Source organism: Lethenteron reissneri, chromosome 55 (genome assembly GCF_015708825.2).
Source record: "Lethenteron reissneri isolate LAM-NWPU_2019-01 chromosome 55, ASM1570882v1, whole genome shotgun sequence".
Lineage (NCBI taxonomy): Eukaryota > Metazoa > Chordata > Hyperoartia > Petromyzontiformes > Petromyzontidae > Lethenteron > Lethenteron reissneri.
Window position 1 is genome coordinate 4,912,101 of NC_083833.1, and position 19,960 is coordinate 4,932,060.

The window sequence follows — 19,960 nt, forward strand, 5'->3', positions numbered from 1 at the left end:
ACACACGCAGCATTATTTGAGGAACGCGTTGCAGGATCAGTTCGACGCGTGTAACACTTGGTGAATTGTCTCGCTACAATATTCCAGGTGTGCACGAAGGATGCTGCATCACTTCGCCGTGTGCAACACTTTGGTCATTTACCTCGTTACAATTCTGGGAGGTGTGTCGGAGCCACATTGCGGCTACTTCTCGAGGCTGGTTTTGAAACTTTCCTGCGTGATCTCTGTGAGCCTGCGAGTCCACGGTACGTCCCCACGTGACCCTGGGAGTCCATGGTACGTCCCCCAGGTGACCCTGCGAGTCTGCGATACTTCTCCAGGTGACCGTAAGAGTCTGCTGTACGTTCCTAGGTTAGCCTACTAGTCTGTCACACTTCTCCAGGTAACCTGCGAGTCTGTGATACTTCTCCAGGTGACCGTGCGAGTCTGCGGTACGTCCCCAGGTGACCCTGCGAGTCCACGGTACGTCCCCAGATGAGCCTACTAGTCCGCGTTACTTCTCCAGGTGACCGTGCGAGCCTGCGGTATGTCCCCAGGTGAGCCTATTAGTCCTCGGTACTTCTCCAGGTGAGCCTGCGAGTCTGCGGTACGTCCCCAGGTGACCCTGCTACTCTGCGATATGTCGCCTTACGTGAGCCCGCGAGTCCGCGGTACGTGCGGGCGGGCGAGGGTACGTACCCACGTCGGAGAGGTCCCTCAGCGAGCTGCTGAGCGTGCTGCGCTTGAGGCCCTCGCCGGCCGCGTAGCCGTAGCCGTCGTCCATGCTCGCCCGCCCCCCCAGCGCGCCGTTGTTGCTGGCGCCGCGGGCCCGGCACCGAGCGCCGCTCTCCTTCTTGCTGCCCGAGCGGCCCTGGCCCTGGCCGCCCCCACGCACGACGCCCTTCTGCTTCTCCAGCTCGGCTGTGGCGGCGGTGGTGGTGGTGGGAGGGTGGTAATGAGGCCGCACGACACATGCGCACACAAGACACGAGGTTAGCGCGCGCGTGTGATGTATATGCGCAATACACGAGGATGATTCACGCGTGTGATGTACGCACGCGATTTACGACAATGCACGCGCGTGGTGTGTACGGACAATCCATGCATATAACCCACACACGCAACACGATGCACACACGACATGTATATGATACATGCGTATCATACGTCCACAATATGTGCATAAAACACGCGCACGCACACGTGGTACACACGAGACATGCATGACACACGCTTCTAATTGTTCCACAGCACGCGCACACAAAAACGAAAACGCATGAGTAACACCGTGACATCCACACGCGAGCCGCCTTAGCGTGGTTTCCTCTGGGTGAAATATTTCTGCGAGTCGCTTTTGGAAAACATCCGTCTGACGAAGCGTCGTTGACAGTCGCCATTTAGCGAGCGCCTCTTAAAGACATCTGCATTCGCCGCGAAGAACCGCTAGCGACACGACCTCACTCTGCGATCGCTGGCCTCGTGGCTTTGCGGGAGCCTCGGTATGACTTCAGTAGCCCAAGACGTACCGGTAAAGCTATTTTACTTTAGCGCTGTTCCGATTCCGTTCCGATAACATACGCACACTTGTCAGTGAACAATGATGACTGTACTGTACAGGGTGGTCCAGATGTCTTGTGACCCCCCCCCCCCCCGCCCTAATTAATTGACCCCAAACATTTGTTTTCCTTTGCATATTCATTTCTGTTTCAAACATAAACCTTACTTTCGAAATATAACGAGTTTTAAAGAATGAAATGGGGGTCACAAGACATCTGGACCACCCAGCCCAGGTGACTCCTGATTTCTGAACGTGGATCACACGTGCAGTTTTTCCGTGCTGGTGGTCTGTGCAAGGCCGGGCGGGAGCCTCTGTACAGGCAACGCACGCATCTTCCCGTCGTTGGTAAATCTATTGGCACGCACGCGCGGTAATCATTTATGAATCGTGATGGGACCTTAAAGACGGAGCTGCGGAGGACTGCTTAGGCCGGTTGGTGCATTGATCAGCCACTGTCGCATGCCAAGCCTGCTAATGGATGGTTCCCCTAATTCACTATTAGTTGCACTTTTCTAATTGAGAAAATTGGATTTACAGACTCGTGCATGCGTGCGTTTGTGTGCGTGTGTGTGCGCGTGTGTGGGGAGCCACGGGGGAATAGTTTGGCACGCTGGGCTACGAACCTGGTAAACTGGGTTCGATTCCCGCTCACTGCCGACATCGGTGATGAATATTTGACCTAAAGGGGTTGACCTAGAGTAAGGGGATGAGCTTGAACAAGGTATGACCGAGAGCCACTTCATGAGACTCTGCAAGAGCTTTTGTTGGTCTGGTGTCAACTAGGGCATCTTGCAGAAGGAAGCGATGGATTTTTCTCCGCGTCCTCCGTTTTTCCCCCTCCAACATTTAGAACCAACGTGCGTTCGATACGCCACAGTGGAAAGATTTTGACTCCCTCACCTGGTATGTAGGCAATCGTGGGTTCGTTCCCGACCCTTGTCCCTGTATATTTGGAGTTTGCGGCGTCTCTCTCCCCGTGGTGGCGTGGATTTTTCTCCGGGTCCTCCTGTTTTCCCCTCCACATTGAGAGTATTTGGCTGCTATAAATTTCCACGTGGTAAGCCGCTTCGTTGAGCTATCATGCGTGGCCAGGTCGCTTCTGAAAAAGAGCTTTATAGCACCAGTGGGCCTTACCTGGGAATATAAAATAAAATAGTTTAATAGTTTAGTTTGAAGTTTTTTTGTGTTTAGCCATTCTAGACAGCTGCCGGTGCGACATCTGCGCTACCCCCCAGGGAGTTCTCTCTCTCTCTCTAAGGCCCCGGGGGTGGGTGGGGGGGTGCAAGGGGGGCACGCGTGTACGGGCGTCCCCCCGTCGCAGACAACTTACTCTCGATGCGGTGCTTCTCCATCTCCTGGACCTCGGCGATCGACTCCTTCAGGTCGTCCACGAACTTCTTGCGGTCCTGCGGGTTCGGGGCGTTGAACAGCGCCAGCACCTTGGTCTCGGCGCCCGGCACCGCCGACATGATCTTGATGCCGTGGGGGTAGACTGGGCGGCAAGAGACGACCCCGCGAGAGGGCACACGTTTGATATATCGGCACGCGTCGGTCGGTAAAAGTACAGGGTTGAGAAAATCTAAGCGGTCGGTCGTTCCGTGAAAAACCGCGCCCGTACAATAACCGTGGCGATAACTTGGTTGCAAAAAAAAAAATAAACAAAAAAAAATTCTCTGGCAGAGTACAATGCCTATTCACAAATACGAAGGAGGAATCATCAGAGCGATGCAATTGCGCCACTCTTCATGACGTAATTACCTGGCTCAACCACCTCAATGCCAGAGCTGTCACTTTCCATCTCCATCGGCCGTACGATACAGAAAAGTGACAACGATTCTGTATTTGCAACCAGGACGCAAGCTCAGCCAGTGGTGGTGCGTGCCCAGGGGATGACACAGAGGTTGAACTATCAACACAGTAGAAGCCCTCTTAACGACAGTTATTGGTTCCGTGAAACAGGTCGTTAAGTGATTGTTCGTTAAACGAGTATAGGGAATACCTGTTAAAAGCTTAATTCATTCCGACAGCATGGAATGTTACACAAAAAACGTACTTTATAATATTTTAAACAATGAATATTAATACATAAAATACTAACACCATTATAAATCCACACTATTACGATAAAACATGGTTAATCAATCCATTAATTTATATTTACTGTACCTACAACAGATCATTTTTAACAGGGGAATGTTCGGTAAGCGAACACATTGGGCTCTTTGGAGGCACTACACTACTATACACTACACTATGCACTACTATACACTACACTATACACTACACTATGCACTACTATACACTACTATACACTACACTACTATACACTACACTATACACTACTATACACTATCCCACTATACACTACACTATGCACTACTATATACTACACTACTATAAACTACACTACTATACACTACTACACACTACACTACCATATACTACACTACTATACACTACACTACTATACACTACTATACACTATACACTCCACTACTATACACTATACCCTCCTATACACTGCACTACTATACACTAAACTATACACTACTATACACTACTATACACTACACTACTCTACACTACTATATACTACACAACTATACACTACACTATGCACTACTATACACTACACTATACACTACACTATACACTACACTACTATACACTACACTACTATACACTACACTACATACTACACTACTATACACTACACTATACACTACACATTGGGCTCTATGGAGGTCCGTCGTTAAGCGATTAGTCGGTCACAGGGGTGGTCGTTAAGAGGGGTTCTACTGTACCCTTAAAGTTATGCACCCCCAGAAGGTCGTGGGACTGATGTCTGTTTAAATCAATAAATATAGATGGAGATGTAACACGAAGTGGTGGAATATGCCAGGGCGTCAATCATTCACGCGGGGGGCCTGCTCACGCTCACTCGCACACTCACACTGGTTCTCGAAGAGGTGGACCTGCATCCCGTAGAGCGAGAAGGACTGGCGGAAGCTGTACATCACCGCGTTCTTCTTGCGCTGGAAAATCTTGGTCACCTGCAGGAGAAATCCCACGGGAAGAAACTAAACCGAGGCGTCACTGAGACCGCCTTTGTATGATTGCACTCGGGTTCGGCTTCAATCGATCAAGACAATCGCGATTTTTTTAAATATAGGTGAACGTGCAGAGCTGTCGCTCACTCTCAGACAAAGACGCAGAGTGAGACGGAATTATTCGGAGGAGCGGGAATTCACACACGAGTGGGAGGGCAGCCAGAACCGACGCCAATAATTTCCCAAGCTCTGTGATCCTATATTTGTAGATTTGGCCAATGCCATTCACGAGTACCCGGAGAAAACCACGTGTGGGGTGGGGGGGAGGGATGATACTCGATCCCTGTACAGATGGAACTGTCGCTAACTATATATGAATTTTGCTACTCGCAGAGTCGAGTCCCGAGCCGATGATACATGCGCCGACATACCTCCCGCAGGTCAGCAGAGCCTCGCGGGAGCTGCTTCTGAAATGACTTCCATAGGCCTCAGCACCAGAATGCGCTCTTTCGCCCTCGGTACGGCATGCATCGATCATCCATTGAGTTTTTAATGTTATTCCTGAGAGCTAAGCTCGGATGGCTGACGTGAAAATGCTGATTTACAAGGCGGCACGATCTGTGTGAGATGACCCCCTCCTCCGCCCCCCCCCCCCCCATCAAACCACCTGCAGCTGCGAACACGAGGGGGTAGGTGGCGATATTTTACACACACCACATCAGGTACTCATTTGAGGCTTAGTCGACCTAGGGGAGGCCCAGGACCGGTTCAGATAATCGTCACTGGGTGTTCGCCGTGAGCGCGAATCGAACCCAGGTCGCCAGGTTCGAAGCACAGCGCGCTAACTGCTACACTACCGCTCCCCACACACACACACGCAGACAGACGCACACACGCGCGTGCGCACCACGAGGAGGTCGTTGAAGAGGAAGATCTCCCTCTGGTGGAGCCCCAGCTTCTGCGGCTTGGTTGGGTCGGGAACCTCGAAGAGACGGCAGTAGCAGACGAGACGGCGGTGGGGCAGCGACAGGGCCTGCACAGTGCCGGTCACCCGCACCATCACCGCACAATCATCATCCTTGTCATCGCCGTTACTGCACTTACTTATTAACCCAGGAAGAGTAGAGTCCTCGAATACGGGAGATAATCGTCGAAGCAATATTACGCTTCTACATCACTAGACCTCCTTTGCCAGTATTTTGATAGTGCATTGTCTTTGAGCTGTACGCTTTTTGGCGTCCTCTGGTTGAGCACCAATTGAGATGAGGCTCAAAAGAAAGCCGTCCCTGGTGTGGACCAATCAGTTTCAAGGACAATGCATATATTATCAGAGTGTGTTTTTTTTGCATTTTGACCACAAGTATTGTGGTTAATGCACACATGATTCCTTGTAAAAAAAGGTTTTAGTTTTGTTTCCAGAAAAAAATGGGAAAAACCCTATTATAATATTACGCTTGTGTACCCAGGAAAGGCCTCATTGAGTCTGAAGCATCTTTCTTGTTCAGGTCGTGTCACGTTTTTCGCAGCAGCGAGGGGTGGCGGGGGACGTTTAGAGAGTATTTGGCGACCGCTATAAATTTCCACGTGGTGACAGGCCGCCACTTTGTTGAGCGGTCATGTGTGGCCAGGTCGCTTCTGACAAAGGAGCTGTATGACGACAGTGAGCCTTACCTGGTCAAATAAAAATATATAAAGTTTAGTTTAATGGTTTAGTACTGCGGGTATTTTAACCGTCAAAACACGACCACTGCGCGCTCGTCTGATTCACGGTGGACGTTAACTATCCCGTGACCTCACTCGTAAGAGTTATGAAAGTTAACGTCGTTTCGTCTTAGTTGAGACCACGAGGGATGTCTGAAGAAGAGGGAGTGTTCTACAAAATATTTACCTGGATCTTAAAAACAAACCAAAATACGCAAACATTTCCTTCTTATTGATTCCTTTTCGTCCTGACAGCGTATACATTTCATCGATGATTCGTGGCTACAGGAGGCGATACGTATTCTCATTTAAATGCCTCATCAGCAATTCATAATCTTCTAATCAGTCTCTCAACAACAAATCATCATCATCATTATCGTTTTATATTTACGCCATGACACGACCATGTGCCAATGCACATCGCCGTGTTCTGTTTAGAACTCCTTTGCAAACGTTTGCAACATTGTTTCGAATCTACATTTTCATCGCCTTGTCACGTGAAGACGAACAAAAGCCGTGGGCGAAAAAAGGTGAGTAAAATAACATCGCAAGCCTTGCGCAACCCCCCCCCCCTCCACCACCCCGAGCTGCAAATATCTTTCGCCCGGAGCCAAGAGAACACGATTACGTTAAATGCCAAACTTGGTGCACACAAAATTGTGGAGTAGGTGCCCAGGGTCGTTTGTCTCGGGCCAAGCCCTCTGAATTGCATTGCCACCACCCCCCCCCACCGTCCTCCCAAATAATCTCCGCCCACTTGGAGCTGCGAAAGAGGCAAGCGCGGTGACCCTGGAAACTCGGCCATTAAATGCCAGAGGAAATTCTGCAATAAATGTGTGCGTGTGTGTGTGTGCGTATGTGCCCGCGCGTGTGTGTGCGTGCCACGCGCGTGATTCGCTCTGGCGTGGTGCTGGCCACCAACCGCCTCGTGTGCCGTGCTGGCCTTCATCGATGCTGCTCGCTAACAGCACTTGCCCCAACAGCCTGTTAAGGCTACATGGGGGATATTTGTTTTTATTGTGCGTGCCAAAGAGTTGGCACGGTGGAGAGAGCAGGCGGTCCATCTGCCCGTCGTCCCAGTCAGTTAACCCATAATACCTGGGACAGGTCCTGTGACCTCCTGCCAGCGGGCCTATGCCACTTCACGTGGCCTCAAAGTGCACCTAGTCTGGCACAAGGAACAATGTGCTGGTGTCCCCATCACTTAGTGGCGAATGGCGACGGTAGTTGTCGTTTCACATCTGAACCATAACCAGTATACGAGGTATGTCCCTGGTCGACTCAGCCCGTACCTGCGTCTTGATGCCCACGTGTACCTGTTTCTCTAGATCCTTGTATACCCGTGCCTATCGCCATACCCTTGTGTTCCCTGGTGCTCAGGTTCCCCCGTACTCATGCCCTCGTGTGCAAGTTCCTCTGCACCGTGCATTCCTGCACCGACGTATCCCCGCGTCCCCCCTCGTTTCTCGTGGGTCGCGGGATCCGGTGCCACGGTAGCAAGGTGTTAATTTCCTCGCCCGGTATGCAGGAGGTCGTGGATTCGAACCAAACCCTGACGCGTGTACACTTGGAGTTTGCATGTTCTCCCTGCGGCCGTGTGGATTTTTCTCCGGGCCCTCCGGTTTTTCTCTCCACATTTAGAACCACCGCGCGTTCAGAGTATTTAGCTGATATACATTTTCACGTGATGATAAGCGGCCACTTCGTTCGGCTATCATTTGTGGCCAGGTCGCTTATGAAAAAAGTTAATTATTATATAGCTCAGTGGGCCTTACCTGGGAAAATAAAAAAAATTGTCTAATGGTTTTCGTCCCCATGTCCCCGGACGGAGGGACGGCTCGTCGCTGGCATTACCGGTTTCTTGCCGACGATGGACTTCTCCACCTTGGTGACCTGCGTGACGTGGTCGTCGTTGGTCCTCAGCTCCTGCTTCTGGATCCGCTCGTAGATCCCGACCAGGATCTCCCGTGGGATGTCGGCGCCATCGTCCACGCCTGGGCCCGGTGCCGGGTGGCGTGGGACAAAACGGCACGGTTTAGCACGTGCTACCCAACGCCCCACCCAACGCAGAGTTTTGCGGAGGCCATGCGAACGCCGGGCCACCGGGGTGATCAGTTGCGTGCAACTTGGTGGAACGCGAACCGAGTTGCTTGTATGTGGACATCTCCGCAACCCGGTCGTGAGCGGTTGCGCAACCGGCTCGCTAAACCGGCTACACACCTGAGCAACCAGTTGCACGCAACTGAATCACCTTTGTGGCTGTCTGTGCAACCGGTTGCTCAAGCATTCCATCGCTACGTGACCGCACAATTTGGCCGTGGTGCTCCTGATCGTCCTGGGCGACCCGACTGAACAACGGGGAGGGGGGGGGGGAGCCACGTGACCCTGAGCTCGTGGCCTCCTCTGCCGCCACCACCGTTGCCACCGCCGCCGCCGTACCTCGCAGGTTCTTCACGAAGTCGTCGAGCCGCATCTTGCGCTCGGGCTTTACGTTGGGGCTGTACATGTCGGTGTTGAGCAGGATGATGGCGAAGGCGAGGATGAAGATGGTGTCCGGGTTGTGGTACTGCTGCACGACGTCCGGGTTGCACAGGCAGTAGCGCTGGCTGCAATCGCGAGAGCGGCGCACGCACACAAAGATAAAGACAAAGATCCCCCGTATAGCCTTAACAGACTGTAGGGGCAAGTGCTGTTAGCGAGCACCTATGAAGGCCGGAACGGTACACGAGGGGGTGGGTGGCCAGCACCACGCCCGACCGCCTTTGTCTCCCCAGTGGCGATGTTTACACACCGCACCAGGTACTCATTTAAGGCTGAGTCGACCTAGGGGAGGCCCAGGACCGGTTCAGATAATCGTCACTGGTGTTAGCCGTGAGCGGGAATCGAACCCGGGTCGCCAGGTTCATAGCGCACGCGCACACACATGCACACACATACACACGCACACACACACGCACACGGCAGACGGTCACAAGCGCGCGACGACGCGGGGATTCGTACAGCAATTAATAAACGTCGAAGGTGTTCCAATGTACGTGTGTGTTGAGCCTCTTTCGCACCGTACATAGCCGACCATGCTAGTCGGAGGTGCACAGGGGAAGGACAACAAACTCAACACACAAAATCCTGAAACTACGCAACCCCAGTTCACGCCGGGGACGCGTTCCTGAAGGGTGCGACGGCGGATATCGAAACGACGCAAATCAAAGCCATTTACAGGGGTAGGTGGTGGAGGGGACGGCTCACGAGAAAGGACGGACGATGCCGTCAGAGATGTAAGTGTGGGGTGTGATGTGACACAAATCAGCTGGCGGTGTCAATCATAAAGTGACGATGTATTTGCCAAACAACGTAAAAGGGCGACACGTAAATCTGGGTGTTACTGTCGACTCCACCTCCTGTTAGCCCTGAGGCCCCTCGCAACCAAAACCCTCGCAACCCTCGCACTCCAAACGCTCGCAACCCAAAACCTCGCAACCCCTTCCTTCGCTACCCAAACCCTCGCAACCCAAACCCTCGCAACCCAAACCCTCGCAACCCAAACCCTCGCAACCCAAACCCTCGCAACCCAAACCCTCGCAACCCAAACCCTCGCAACCCAAACCCTCGCAACCCAAACGCTCGCAACGCAAACCCTCGCAACCCAAACCCTCGCAACCCAAACCCTCGTAACCCTCGCAACCCAAACGCTCGCAACCCAAACCCTCGCAACCCAAACCCTCGCAACCCAAACCCGTCCCAGGCCGCGCGCTCCGCCGTCGTCACCTGAACGCCTCGATGAGCCGCTCCACCTTCTGCGCCTCGCCCTGCACACGGATGTGAGCCTGGAACTTTCGCAGGGCCTCGTCCAGCTCCATCGCGGAGAAGTCCATCTCGTCCACCACGCAGCTGGGCAGGACAAACGCACGGGCGCACGCGCACGGACGGGCGTTTAATGGGAACGTGAGGAGGTATGATAATTGTTTTTTTACCCTTTTATCTGGCAACAAAACTGGCACCTTTTTTAGTCATGTTTGCATAGACCACAATACCTGCAGTCATAATGCAAACAAAAAACATAACTCTGATAATGTATGCACTGTCCTTGAAGTTGATTGGTCCACACTCGAGACAGCTTTCCTTAGAGCCTAGTCTCACATGGTGTTGGACCAGATGACGCCAAAAGGCGCACAACTCATACATTATCAGAGTTATGTTTTATTTTGTTTGCATTATGACTGCAGGTATTGTGGCCTATGCAAACATGACTCCTCGTAAAAAAGGTGTCAGTTTTGTTGCCAGATAAAAGGGTAAAAAAACAATTATCATAATTTTCTACTGGCAATTGAGGTTCCAATCGTGAGGAGGGGGTGAAAGTGCAGCCCTGCGAGAGTGCGCCCCTTCAAGAGGGCGCTTTGGCCTACTCTTTCACGTCGCTCGGAAGGGGTAGGGGTGCCCACACTTTACCCCACCACACGTGACCTGCCGACCATGGACTAAATGCGATGCAGCGACTGTGCTGGGTGGACAGAGGCGGTGGCGTGGAAGGGCGGGGGGAGATTTAAAAAACTCGCACCGTTGTTGAGTGATTTTTCTCTGGGATGTTAACCACCTCACCTGGTATACAGGAGATCGTGGGTTTGATCCAGACCCTGACGCCTGCTGTGTATTAACCACCTCGCCTGGTATACAGGAGATCGTGGGTTCGATCCAGACCCTGACGCCTGCTGTATATTAACTACCTCGCCTGGTATACAGGAGATCGTGGGTTTGATCCAGACCCTGACGCCTGCTGTGTATTAACCACCTCGCCTGGTATACAGGAGATCGTGGGTTCGATCCAGACCCTGACGCCTGCTGTATATTAACTACCTCGCCTGGTATACAGGAGATCGTGGGTTCGATCCAGACCCTGACGCCTGCTGTATATTAACTACCTCGCCTGGTATACAGGAGGTCGTGGGTTCGATCCAGACCCTGACGCCTGCTGTGTATTTGGAGTTTGCGTTTTCTCCGTCCCCATGATTGCATGTATTTTTCTCCGGGTGCACAGGTTTTCCCCTCCGGTTCAGAGTATTTGGCTGCTATACATTTCCACGTGATGACAGGCCACTTTGATGAGCAATCATTTGTGGCCAGTCGCTTTTGAAAAAAACAGCTATACAGCTCAATGGGCCTTACCTGGTAAAAACATTATGAGAAATTAAGATCAAATTTATGACCTCTGGAACGGTAATGCTCACAAATAGCAACCATGGCAGCATCTTCACCATTAAACTTCACATCTCTGGAACTGGCATCGCTGATTGGCTGAACCGAGGTCACACGGGAATTTTCAGCGCTCCAATTGGTAGAAAATGGGGTCACATGGATCGGGAGAGTTTCACGGTTGACGTCTTCTAAAGATACGCGTTCGTTTGTTTTTACTTACGCGACGAAACAAAACGTTTTAACGTCAGACGACTCCGGCATCAGTTGCCGACAATTGACACTGCTGGCCTTTTGAGCCCAAAACTTTACTCCGCTGCGCTTCTCTCTCCCCCCCCACCGTGTGTCACCACACACCTGGAACACTCCACCCCGTTTCCATGGGCAGAACTGTGGCCCCGGAGTGTGGAATAGGAACATCCTGGCCTCGTTTCAGACGCCCAAACAAATCGATCCGTTTCATCAACATGCGCTCCCGACATCACACGCACGGCGGGAGGCCAAAGCAAAGATGAGGCTTCGCGCGCGCGTGCGCATGCGTGTGTGTGCGTCCGTGTGGAAGCTCACTCGAGGACGTCGTGATTGAACTGCTTCTGCCGGTTGCCTAGGTACTCCCCGATCATCTGGCGGCTCAGCCCCTTGCGCTGCAGGAGGAAGTGCGCCACCCCGACCGGCATGTCCGGCACGAAGCCGCGCTCGATCAAAAACTGGATCCCGCGCTCCGGTTTCCTGCGCCCGCCGGGGGGAGGGGGGAGGGGGAGGTCAGAGGTCAGTGGGCAAAGGTCACTCGGCTCGTACACAGAATGTTTGTACGTACATTGAACCTCTTTCGCGCAGCACGTGGACAGACGTGCTCATTGGAGGTGCAGGGGAAGCACAAACTAAACGTAAAAAGCAGTAGAAAAAAATGTGGTCTCATTGTAGTATTGAGGTGTAGTGTATTGTTTAGTAGTGGAGTGTATAGTAGTGTAGTGCATAGTGTAGTTTATACTAGTGTAGTGTATAGTAGTGTAGAATATAGTGTATAGTAGTGTCGTAGTGCATGGATGTATATTGAACTTCTTTCGCACCGTACGTAGCCAACCGTGCTAATTTGAGGTGCGGGGGAAGGACAACAAACTAAACGCTAAAAGCAGTTATCAAGAAATGAGTTTTCAAACTTGATGATTTAAAAGTGATTCTAGATTTGAAGCTTTCGTGACTGCAAGGATTCATATTCTTAGGTTTTTTACGGTAAAGTCACGTAGGTAAAAAATGTTTTAATTAATAAAAGTAAAATAAAAATAAAATAAAAATCACGACGTTTCGGAGGCAACACAAGCTTCTGTCTTCAGGTGGAAGACGGAAGCTTGTGTTCCACCTGAAGACGGAAGCTTGTGTTGCCTCCGAAACGTCGTGATTTTTATTTAATTTAAATTTAACTTTTATTAATTTTAATTTTTTACCTACGTGACTTTACCGAAAAAAACCTAAGAATATGATTTTTAAGTGCATAGCTCCAGTGGCTTCCCAAGAGCATTGCAGATGGCCGCAGAAGCTCACCTGAAAGCGTACGACGTGGTGACTGTCTTTCTTCAATGGTTATCCAAAAGCCGTTACGCGATAGTTTATCCTTGACGAGATCAGCAAGGTTTTTGGTTGATTTGTGGCGAGCGCTTTGCGTGCAATCTGGATTAATATCGATAAAGCTTCACACGTGCGTGAACATCAAACCACAATTATGCTCGTCTGGTGTGTTCTTGCGCAAACATGCAAAGACAAAGACCCCCCCCCCCACCCCGTATAGCCTTCAACAGACTTTTGGGGAAAGTGCTGTTAGCGAGCACCTATGAAAGCCGGAACAGCACACGAGGGGGTGGGTGGCCAGCACAACGCCTGGCTGCCTTTGTCTCCCTACCGCTCCCCACACACACACACGCACAATAATCTAAAGGCATTTATTTTTCACTCAATATTGGCTAACTTTCAGCTCTGACAATTAAGAATGAGTTTGACCGGTATGTGACGAACATTGCTCTCGTATGCTTCTGGACATCAATGGAGTGGCTGAGAAAGCGCTACCCTCTTACTGTTGTGGGCCAGAAGTCACTGAAACGGATCTGCACACAGACAAATATCCCTGTATAGCCTTTAACAGACTTTTGGGGAAAGTGCTGTTAGCGAGCACCGATGAAGGCCGGCACGGCACACGGAGGATGGTGAGTAGCCAGCACCACACCCATCCGCCGTTGTCTCAGTGTCGATGTTTACACCACACCAGGTAATCATTTCAGGCTGAGTCGACCTCGGGGAGACCCAGGACCGGTTCAGATAATCTTCACTGGTGTTGGCCATGAGCGGGAATCGAACTCGGGTCACTGGATTCCTTGCGCATTGTGGCAACCGTGCTATTGCAAACCGAGCACCTAGAGTTAGTGAACACCGATTGATTCCACCATAGCACACAGTGGGTCGAGGTTGTGGGGCCAGCAGCATTTTGTCTCCCCGTTGATGCCATCGGCCTCATCGCATTCAGTACGGCACTGACTTTAGGCTCACGCCCGAACCGCCCACCCTGATCCAACCCCAAATAGCCAACCTCCGACCCTTAACCCCCGTAAACCGGCACCTCACACGCTGCACCCTCCTGACACTAACCCAGGGGGGTCGGCAAACCACAGCGACAAGAAGTGCAATTTCTTCCGAATTCGGTATTCCAAGAGCCGGCAGTGCACGTGAATCACGAGACGGCGGTCCTGAACAACCCACGTCGCACGAAGCCGCTAAGTTACAGCCCCGCCCCACCCGCCCAGGCCCCCGACCCTAACCGGCGCGCAACACGGCACGCTCGACCTGGCGACCCTTAACGCCGCCACCGCCGCCGCCGTCACGCACTTGTTGAAGAGGTTGAGGCCGATGCGGTAGTGGCGCTTGCGCAGGGTGTCGTTGCTGAAGGCGGGCGAGTCCCAGCTGTGCCGGGTCTCCCGGTGGTACGAGGGGCGGCTGAGCGCGGCGGCGGCCGCGGCGGCTTCCCCGCGGAGGCTGTCGCGCGACGACGAGCCCGAGCTGCAGTTGGCCGTCTCGTTTGAGTTGGAGTTCACCGAGTTGACGCTCTCGTTCTCGCCGTCCTCGCCGTCGGAGAAGTCCGACTCGGAGCGGCTGGCGCGGCGGTGCGTGCCGGTGTTGCCGGCGGCGTTGCCGGCGGCGGCGGAGGAGGACGACGGCACGCAGGGGGCAGCCGTCGGCTTCACCGCGCCGCCTCCGTTCACGCCCAGGTGGCCCCCATCGGTGTGCCGGCCTACGTGGTGACATCATCATCGCCGTTGCCATCGTTATCGTCATCTTCAGCATCAACATCCTGGCCGTCATTGTCACCACCATCATCATCATCATCACCATCATCATTCTGACCATTATTGTCATCATCATCACTCTCATCATCACTGTCACTACCACCACCACCACCATCCTCACCATGCAATGGCAACTCGTTGACAAAACAGCCGACTTCGCGGTACCTGTGCGTCGCTTCACGATGACTATGGGCGCTACGTCATCCGCGGCCGCCTGCCGGTGCTGCTGCTGCTGCTGCTGCCGTCGCTGCTGCTGGGACCTCGCCGCTCCACCGTGCGTGGGGCTGCCCTCCTGGTCGTCACGCGCGTCCTGCCGCTTCAGCGCCACCCTCTCCGCCCGCTCGCTCCCGGCGTCCAGGGAGCTGTCGCTCGCCGGCTCCACCGTCAGCAGGGGGAGCCGCGCGCAGCCCGGCCCCGTCGCCGGCGGTCCGCCGGCGCCGCCGCACTCAGGGCAGGAGACGCGCCTCTGCTGGCCCCGGCCGACGCCGAGCCGCGCCGCCGAAGGGCCCTCGCGGCTCTCCGACGAGCAGCGCACCAGGTCGCAGGGCTCCGCGCGGCGCGCGCCCCCGTTCGCCCGCGTCCCCCCCTCGTGCGTCATGCTTCCGAGCATCCCTCGCCTGCTGCTGCTGCTGCCGCAGCTGCCCACCGTGCTGATCGGTGACCACCACCGTCACCACGGTGTTGCCGATAGAGGCCGCCGCTTCATTCGCGTCCGCCGCCGCGACGATGATCGGCGCCGGGGTCGAGTCCGGGCCCCCCTCTGGGGGGACCGTGATGGGTTCGTCACCCTCCGCCTGCGTGCTCTGCTGCGGAGAAAACTGCGGCGGCGGTGGCGGCAGCGGGAAGTCCCCCGCCGTGAACGCCACGGGGTCGGCGTCGTCGTCGTCGTACGGAGCGGGCGGAGCGGGCGGAACGGCGACGGCACCTGCCTCCTCGCGCGCGGCGTCGCCCCTCGACCCCGAGCACCCCGGGGCGGCGCCGCCGCCGTCGTCCGCCGCACCGGCCCGGCAGGCGGCGGCGGCGGCGCTCGGGCTCCGGGCGATAGGCGTCTCCGACCGGCGGGCGTTGTTGCCCAGCCGCAGGCAGCCGCGGCTCACCAGCGCGTCGTCGATGGACTCGGCGAGCGACTTAACCTGGCGCGAGAAGGCGTCCTCCAGCTCCGTGATGGTGTCGGCGAAGTCGTCCGGCGCCGACAGCGCCGACAGCGCCGAGAGGTCCATGCCGAGCGCCGACGCCAGCCCGAAGCCGCCGTGCATCCCCCCCGCCGCCGCCGCGTCGCCGTCGTCCCGCGAGTCGGTCGGGGGCAGCCGGGGCGGCTGCTCGCTCGCGGCGCCGATGCCTGCGCCGTCGCGCGGCGCCGGCTCTCCGCCGTGCCGCGTCCGCCCGGGCGGTGACCCCTTCGACGCCGAGGCCGGCTCGCCCTCGCCGAAGGAGGAGCGGGAGGCGCCGGCGCCCGCGTCGGCCCCCTCGAGCGAGAGCTGCGAGCGCATGGAGGCGAGCGCGAGGCGGCGCGGCAGGCGGCTCTCGGAGAGGCAGCAGCGGAGTCGCTCAAAGTTCTTGTTCATTTGGTACTGGCGGAAGGCCGACTGGATGGTGGACGCCGCCCTGCTGGTCAGGAAGTGGCCGCCGTACTTCCTCTCGAGCATCTCCACCTGCCACGTGCGGGGGACAGAGTGAGAGAGAGAGAATGAGTGAGAGAGTGAGTGTGAGAGAGAGAGAGAGAGTGAGAGAGAGAGTGAGTGAGTGAGAGAGTGAGAGTTTGAGAGAGAGAGAGTGAGTGAGAGTGAGTGAGTGAGAGAGTGAGAGAGTGAGTGAGAGAGTGTGAGTGAGAGAGAGTGAGTGAGTGAGAGAGTGAGTGAGAGAGAGTGAATGAGTGAGAGAGTGAGAGAGTGAGTGAGAAAATGAGTGAGAGAGTGAGTGAGAGTGAGTGTGAGTGAGAGAGAGTGAGAGAGAGAGAGAGTGAGTGAGAGAGTGAGTGAGAAAGTGAGTGAGAGAGTGAGTGAGAGGAGTGTGAGAGAGAGAGAGAGAGTGAGAGAGAGAGAGTGAGTGAGAGAGTGAGAAAGTGAGTGAGAGAGTGAGTGAGAGGAGTGTGAGAGAGATAGAGAGAGTGAGAGAGTGAGTGAGCGAGTGAGAGAGTGAGAGAGTGAGAGAGAGTGAGTGAGAGCGTGGGGATCATAGAGATGGGGGGGGGAGCATGGGGGGGGAGGGGGCGCACGGCCTCCCCCCCCCCACAGCGGCAACGCGGAAGAACGATCGGAGGTCCGCACGCGTTCGTGCGGACCTCCGTTTGCGTCCTGCTGGCTGGGTATTCTGCATCGCCGGTCGGCCACAATGAACTCGGCGGCGACCCACGGCCCTCCCCGCATGCTGCCCCGATCTCGGGGATTGATTTCAACTTCCTCTGGATGAGTGTCGACAAAACAAAAAAAACTGAAGCGCTCCACGTCGGCCCGACGAAAAAAAAACGTCCGCCTTCAATAAAAGAATCCATTCGAGTGTTTAGCTCTGAAGCCGTGGCATTACACTGGCAGGGAGCAATTGAAACATTGGTAGTGTCGGTAAAGTCACGTCGGTAAAAAAAATCATGAAATAAATGAAAACAACTACATTTATTTTATTACATTTTTTTACCTACGTGACTTTAACGAAAGAACCAAAGAGTATGAATCCTTGCAGTCACGAAAGCTTCAAATCTAGAATTGGTAGTGCCATTCATCCCGAACTTCCTTTCTAGTCCCACAAACCTCAACTCTGCAGGACGTCGTCAACACCATCTGCACAACATCTCTTCCGTGCTTCTGCTGCTGAGACCATGACCCACGCCTCCTCGACGGCGACAACTCACCCCTCCAGACTCGGGACAATCGCAAATGCCGCCGACAAATTTGTCGCCCGTGTCCGCAAACCAGACCGCGTCACCCCATTCACCCGGATGGCTCCACCGGCTCCCAATCTCAATCGCAGATCAATTTCAAGAAGGCACTGCTCAGCAGCATCTTTTGCACCGTACGTAGCCGACCGTGCTAATTGGAGGCGCGGGGGAAAGGACAACAAACTAATCACAAAAGGCGGCTCTGAAGAAATGAGTTTTCAATCTGGATTTAAGAGTCCATAGCTCTAGTGGCTTCCTAATAAATATGACGGTGGCGATGATGTCGATGATAATGACGGCGATGACGACGACGGTCATGATGACGACGGCGATGACGACGACAGCGATGATGAAGACGATGATGACGATGGCGATAATTACGACGGTGATGATGATGGCGATGGCAATGACGATGATGATTACAACGGTGATAATGATGACGATGGCAATGACGACGATGTCGATGATGATGACGGCGACGATGATGATGACGGCGACGATGATGGCGATGATGACAACAATGATGATGGCGATGACGATGATGATGGCGATGATAACGATGGTGACAATGATGATAACGACAATGATGACGACGACGGCGATGGTGACAGAGCCCGCGACGGCTCACCTGCTTGTCCTGGAGGTCGGCCGAGAGCTCGTAGGTGCCTGACAGCGAGCGCGAGCGCTTGATCGCCTCCTCCTCCACGTGCTTCTTGGCGAAGGCGGACGACGCAGAGGCGGACGACGACGACGCCGACGACGAGTTGACGGAGCAGCCGTGCTGCAGGCGGAGGCGCCGCGACGACGCCGCCGCCGCCGCCGACGGGTGGTGGAAGGACGGCGGCGACGACCGCAGCTGGGGTGGGTGCCGCTCCGGCCCCGCGGGCCCCTCGGCCTGGCCAGACCGCGGGCCGTGCGCCTGGTGGGGGTGAGGAGGAGGAGCGTGGTGGGCCTGCGGCGCCGGCGCCCCGGGGACGGAGGGCCCGTGAGCGGAGGCCTGCCGGTCGACGCCCACGGAGGCTCCCGTCTCGCCCTCCACGCTGCACGTGGGGAGGTGGGGGAGGGGGCGGAACGACGGTCACCGGTCACGATCGTCGCCGTCGCCGCCGCCGGCCAGAGTCGTCGGCGTTGTTGCCGCCAGCCGAGGCATCGCGAGCCCTCGGCGCTGCCGGTTTCACGCGTGCCGATATGTGCGGATGGTTAAAGGGCTGCGGGTTTTTGTTTTTGCCGAACGGTAGGATGTGGACAAAAACAACCGCGTGTTTCAACTGACAAGAGCGGCAACAGCTGCGTACAGACCATGGACAGGAGGACGGACAGACAGCAGAGACAGCACGAGTGTGTTATGAGCGCTTGTTAATTTTTGTTATCCTGTACGACACTTATGCCGTGGCATGGGTCCTTGTTCCCTGCACCTGTCAAACCCATACCCGGGATTTCAATTGGTTGCTGCTCTACACCCTCGACATGAGACCAAGTCACCGAAAAATTCCAATTCCCCCCCCCCCCCCCCCACCACCGCTGGCTCCAAACGGTTCAATCCTGGATTAATTTCAAGAACCCTCTCACCACCTTCAAGGTCCTCCGTGGACTCGCCGCTTGCCAACATCTCTCATCTCACACTTCGCTCTGGCAGGCGGGACCTTCCGTTGAAGCCGCCCGAATCGACCTTTGCTCAGTGGGAAGTCGGTTACTCTCCTCCGCTGCCCCCACAGTCTGGAACTCCCTTTCCCCGGTGCATCCACGCTTCAACGTTCGCGAAGGACCGCTCGCGCACACACAACGGTTCATCACGTGACCTCCGGTCGCCCTCTTAGTAGCAGCGGCTTCTGGCTGGCCGTCGGTGCGCTTCTGCGGCCGTCTGGAATGCTCTTCCTTACGATATTAGGGATCCGCTGGGAGCTACGCACTTATAAAACTAGACTGAAGACGCATTTCTTTCGAACTGCTTTTTGTGTTAAGTTTGTTGTCCTTCCCCCCGCACCTCTGATTCATGTGGTTGGCTGCGTACGGTATGAAACAAGTTCAACATACATACACGCTTGCTTTTAAATGCTTCCGTAAAAAATAGAACATTTCATTTCGACGAATTTATTCATCAATTTTTTAAAAATAATTAAAACCAACAGCTGCACTGCGGCTCGCAGAAGTGAGCATTAATTGCCCAGGACAAAGTATTTGCACCGTGCGCTCAACACACTGTGCATCGGCACATTTTTTTTCCGTCTTAATTACTTCGTCGGACGCGCGGGATTTTTAGATTCCGCTCGGGATTTACATT

General features: G+C 54.5%; 1 protein-coding gene across 1 annotated transcript in view; it reads right to left on the reverse strand.

The window, feature by feature from the left end:
* The window catches only part of LOC133356785 (IQ motif and SEC7 domain-containing protein 1-like), a 75,133-nt gene that overhangs the window by 25,875 nt on the left and 29,298 nt on the right, over nucleotides 1-19,960 (reverse strand). The window contains 12 exon segments of the mRNA XM_061574464.1: nucleotides 679-900; nucleotides 2,868-3,029; nucleotides 4,491-4,590; nucleotides 5,495-5,620; nucleotides 8,143-8,282; nucleotides 8,728-8,894; nucleotides 10,054-10,176; nucleotides 12,043-12,204; nucleotides 14,350-14,752; nucleotides 14,973-15,372; nucleotides 15,374-16,459; nucleotides 18,308-18,719. Coding sequence (XP_061430448.1) covers nucleotides 679-900; nucleotides 2,868-3,029; nucleotides 4,491-4,590; nucleotides 5,495-5,620; nucleotides 8,143-8,282; nucleotides 8,728-8,894; nucleotides 10,054-10,176; nucleotides 12,043-12,204; nucleotides 14,350-14,752; nucleotides 14,973-15,372; nucleotides 15,374-16,459; nucleotides 18,308-18,719 — 3,503 coding nt within the window.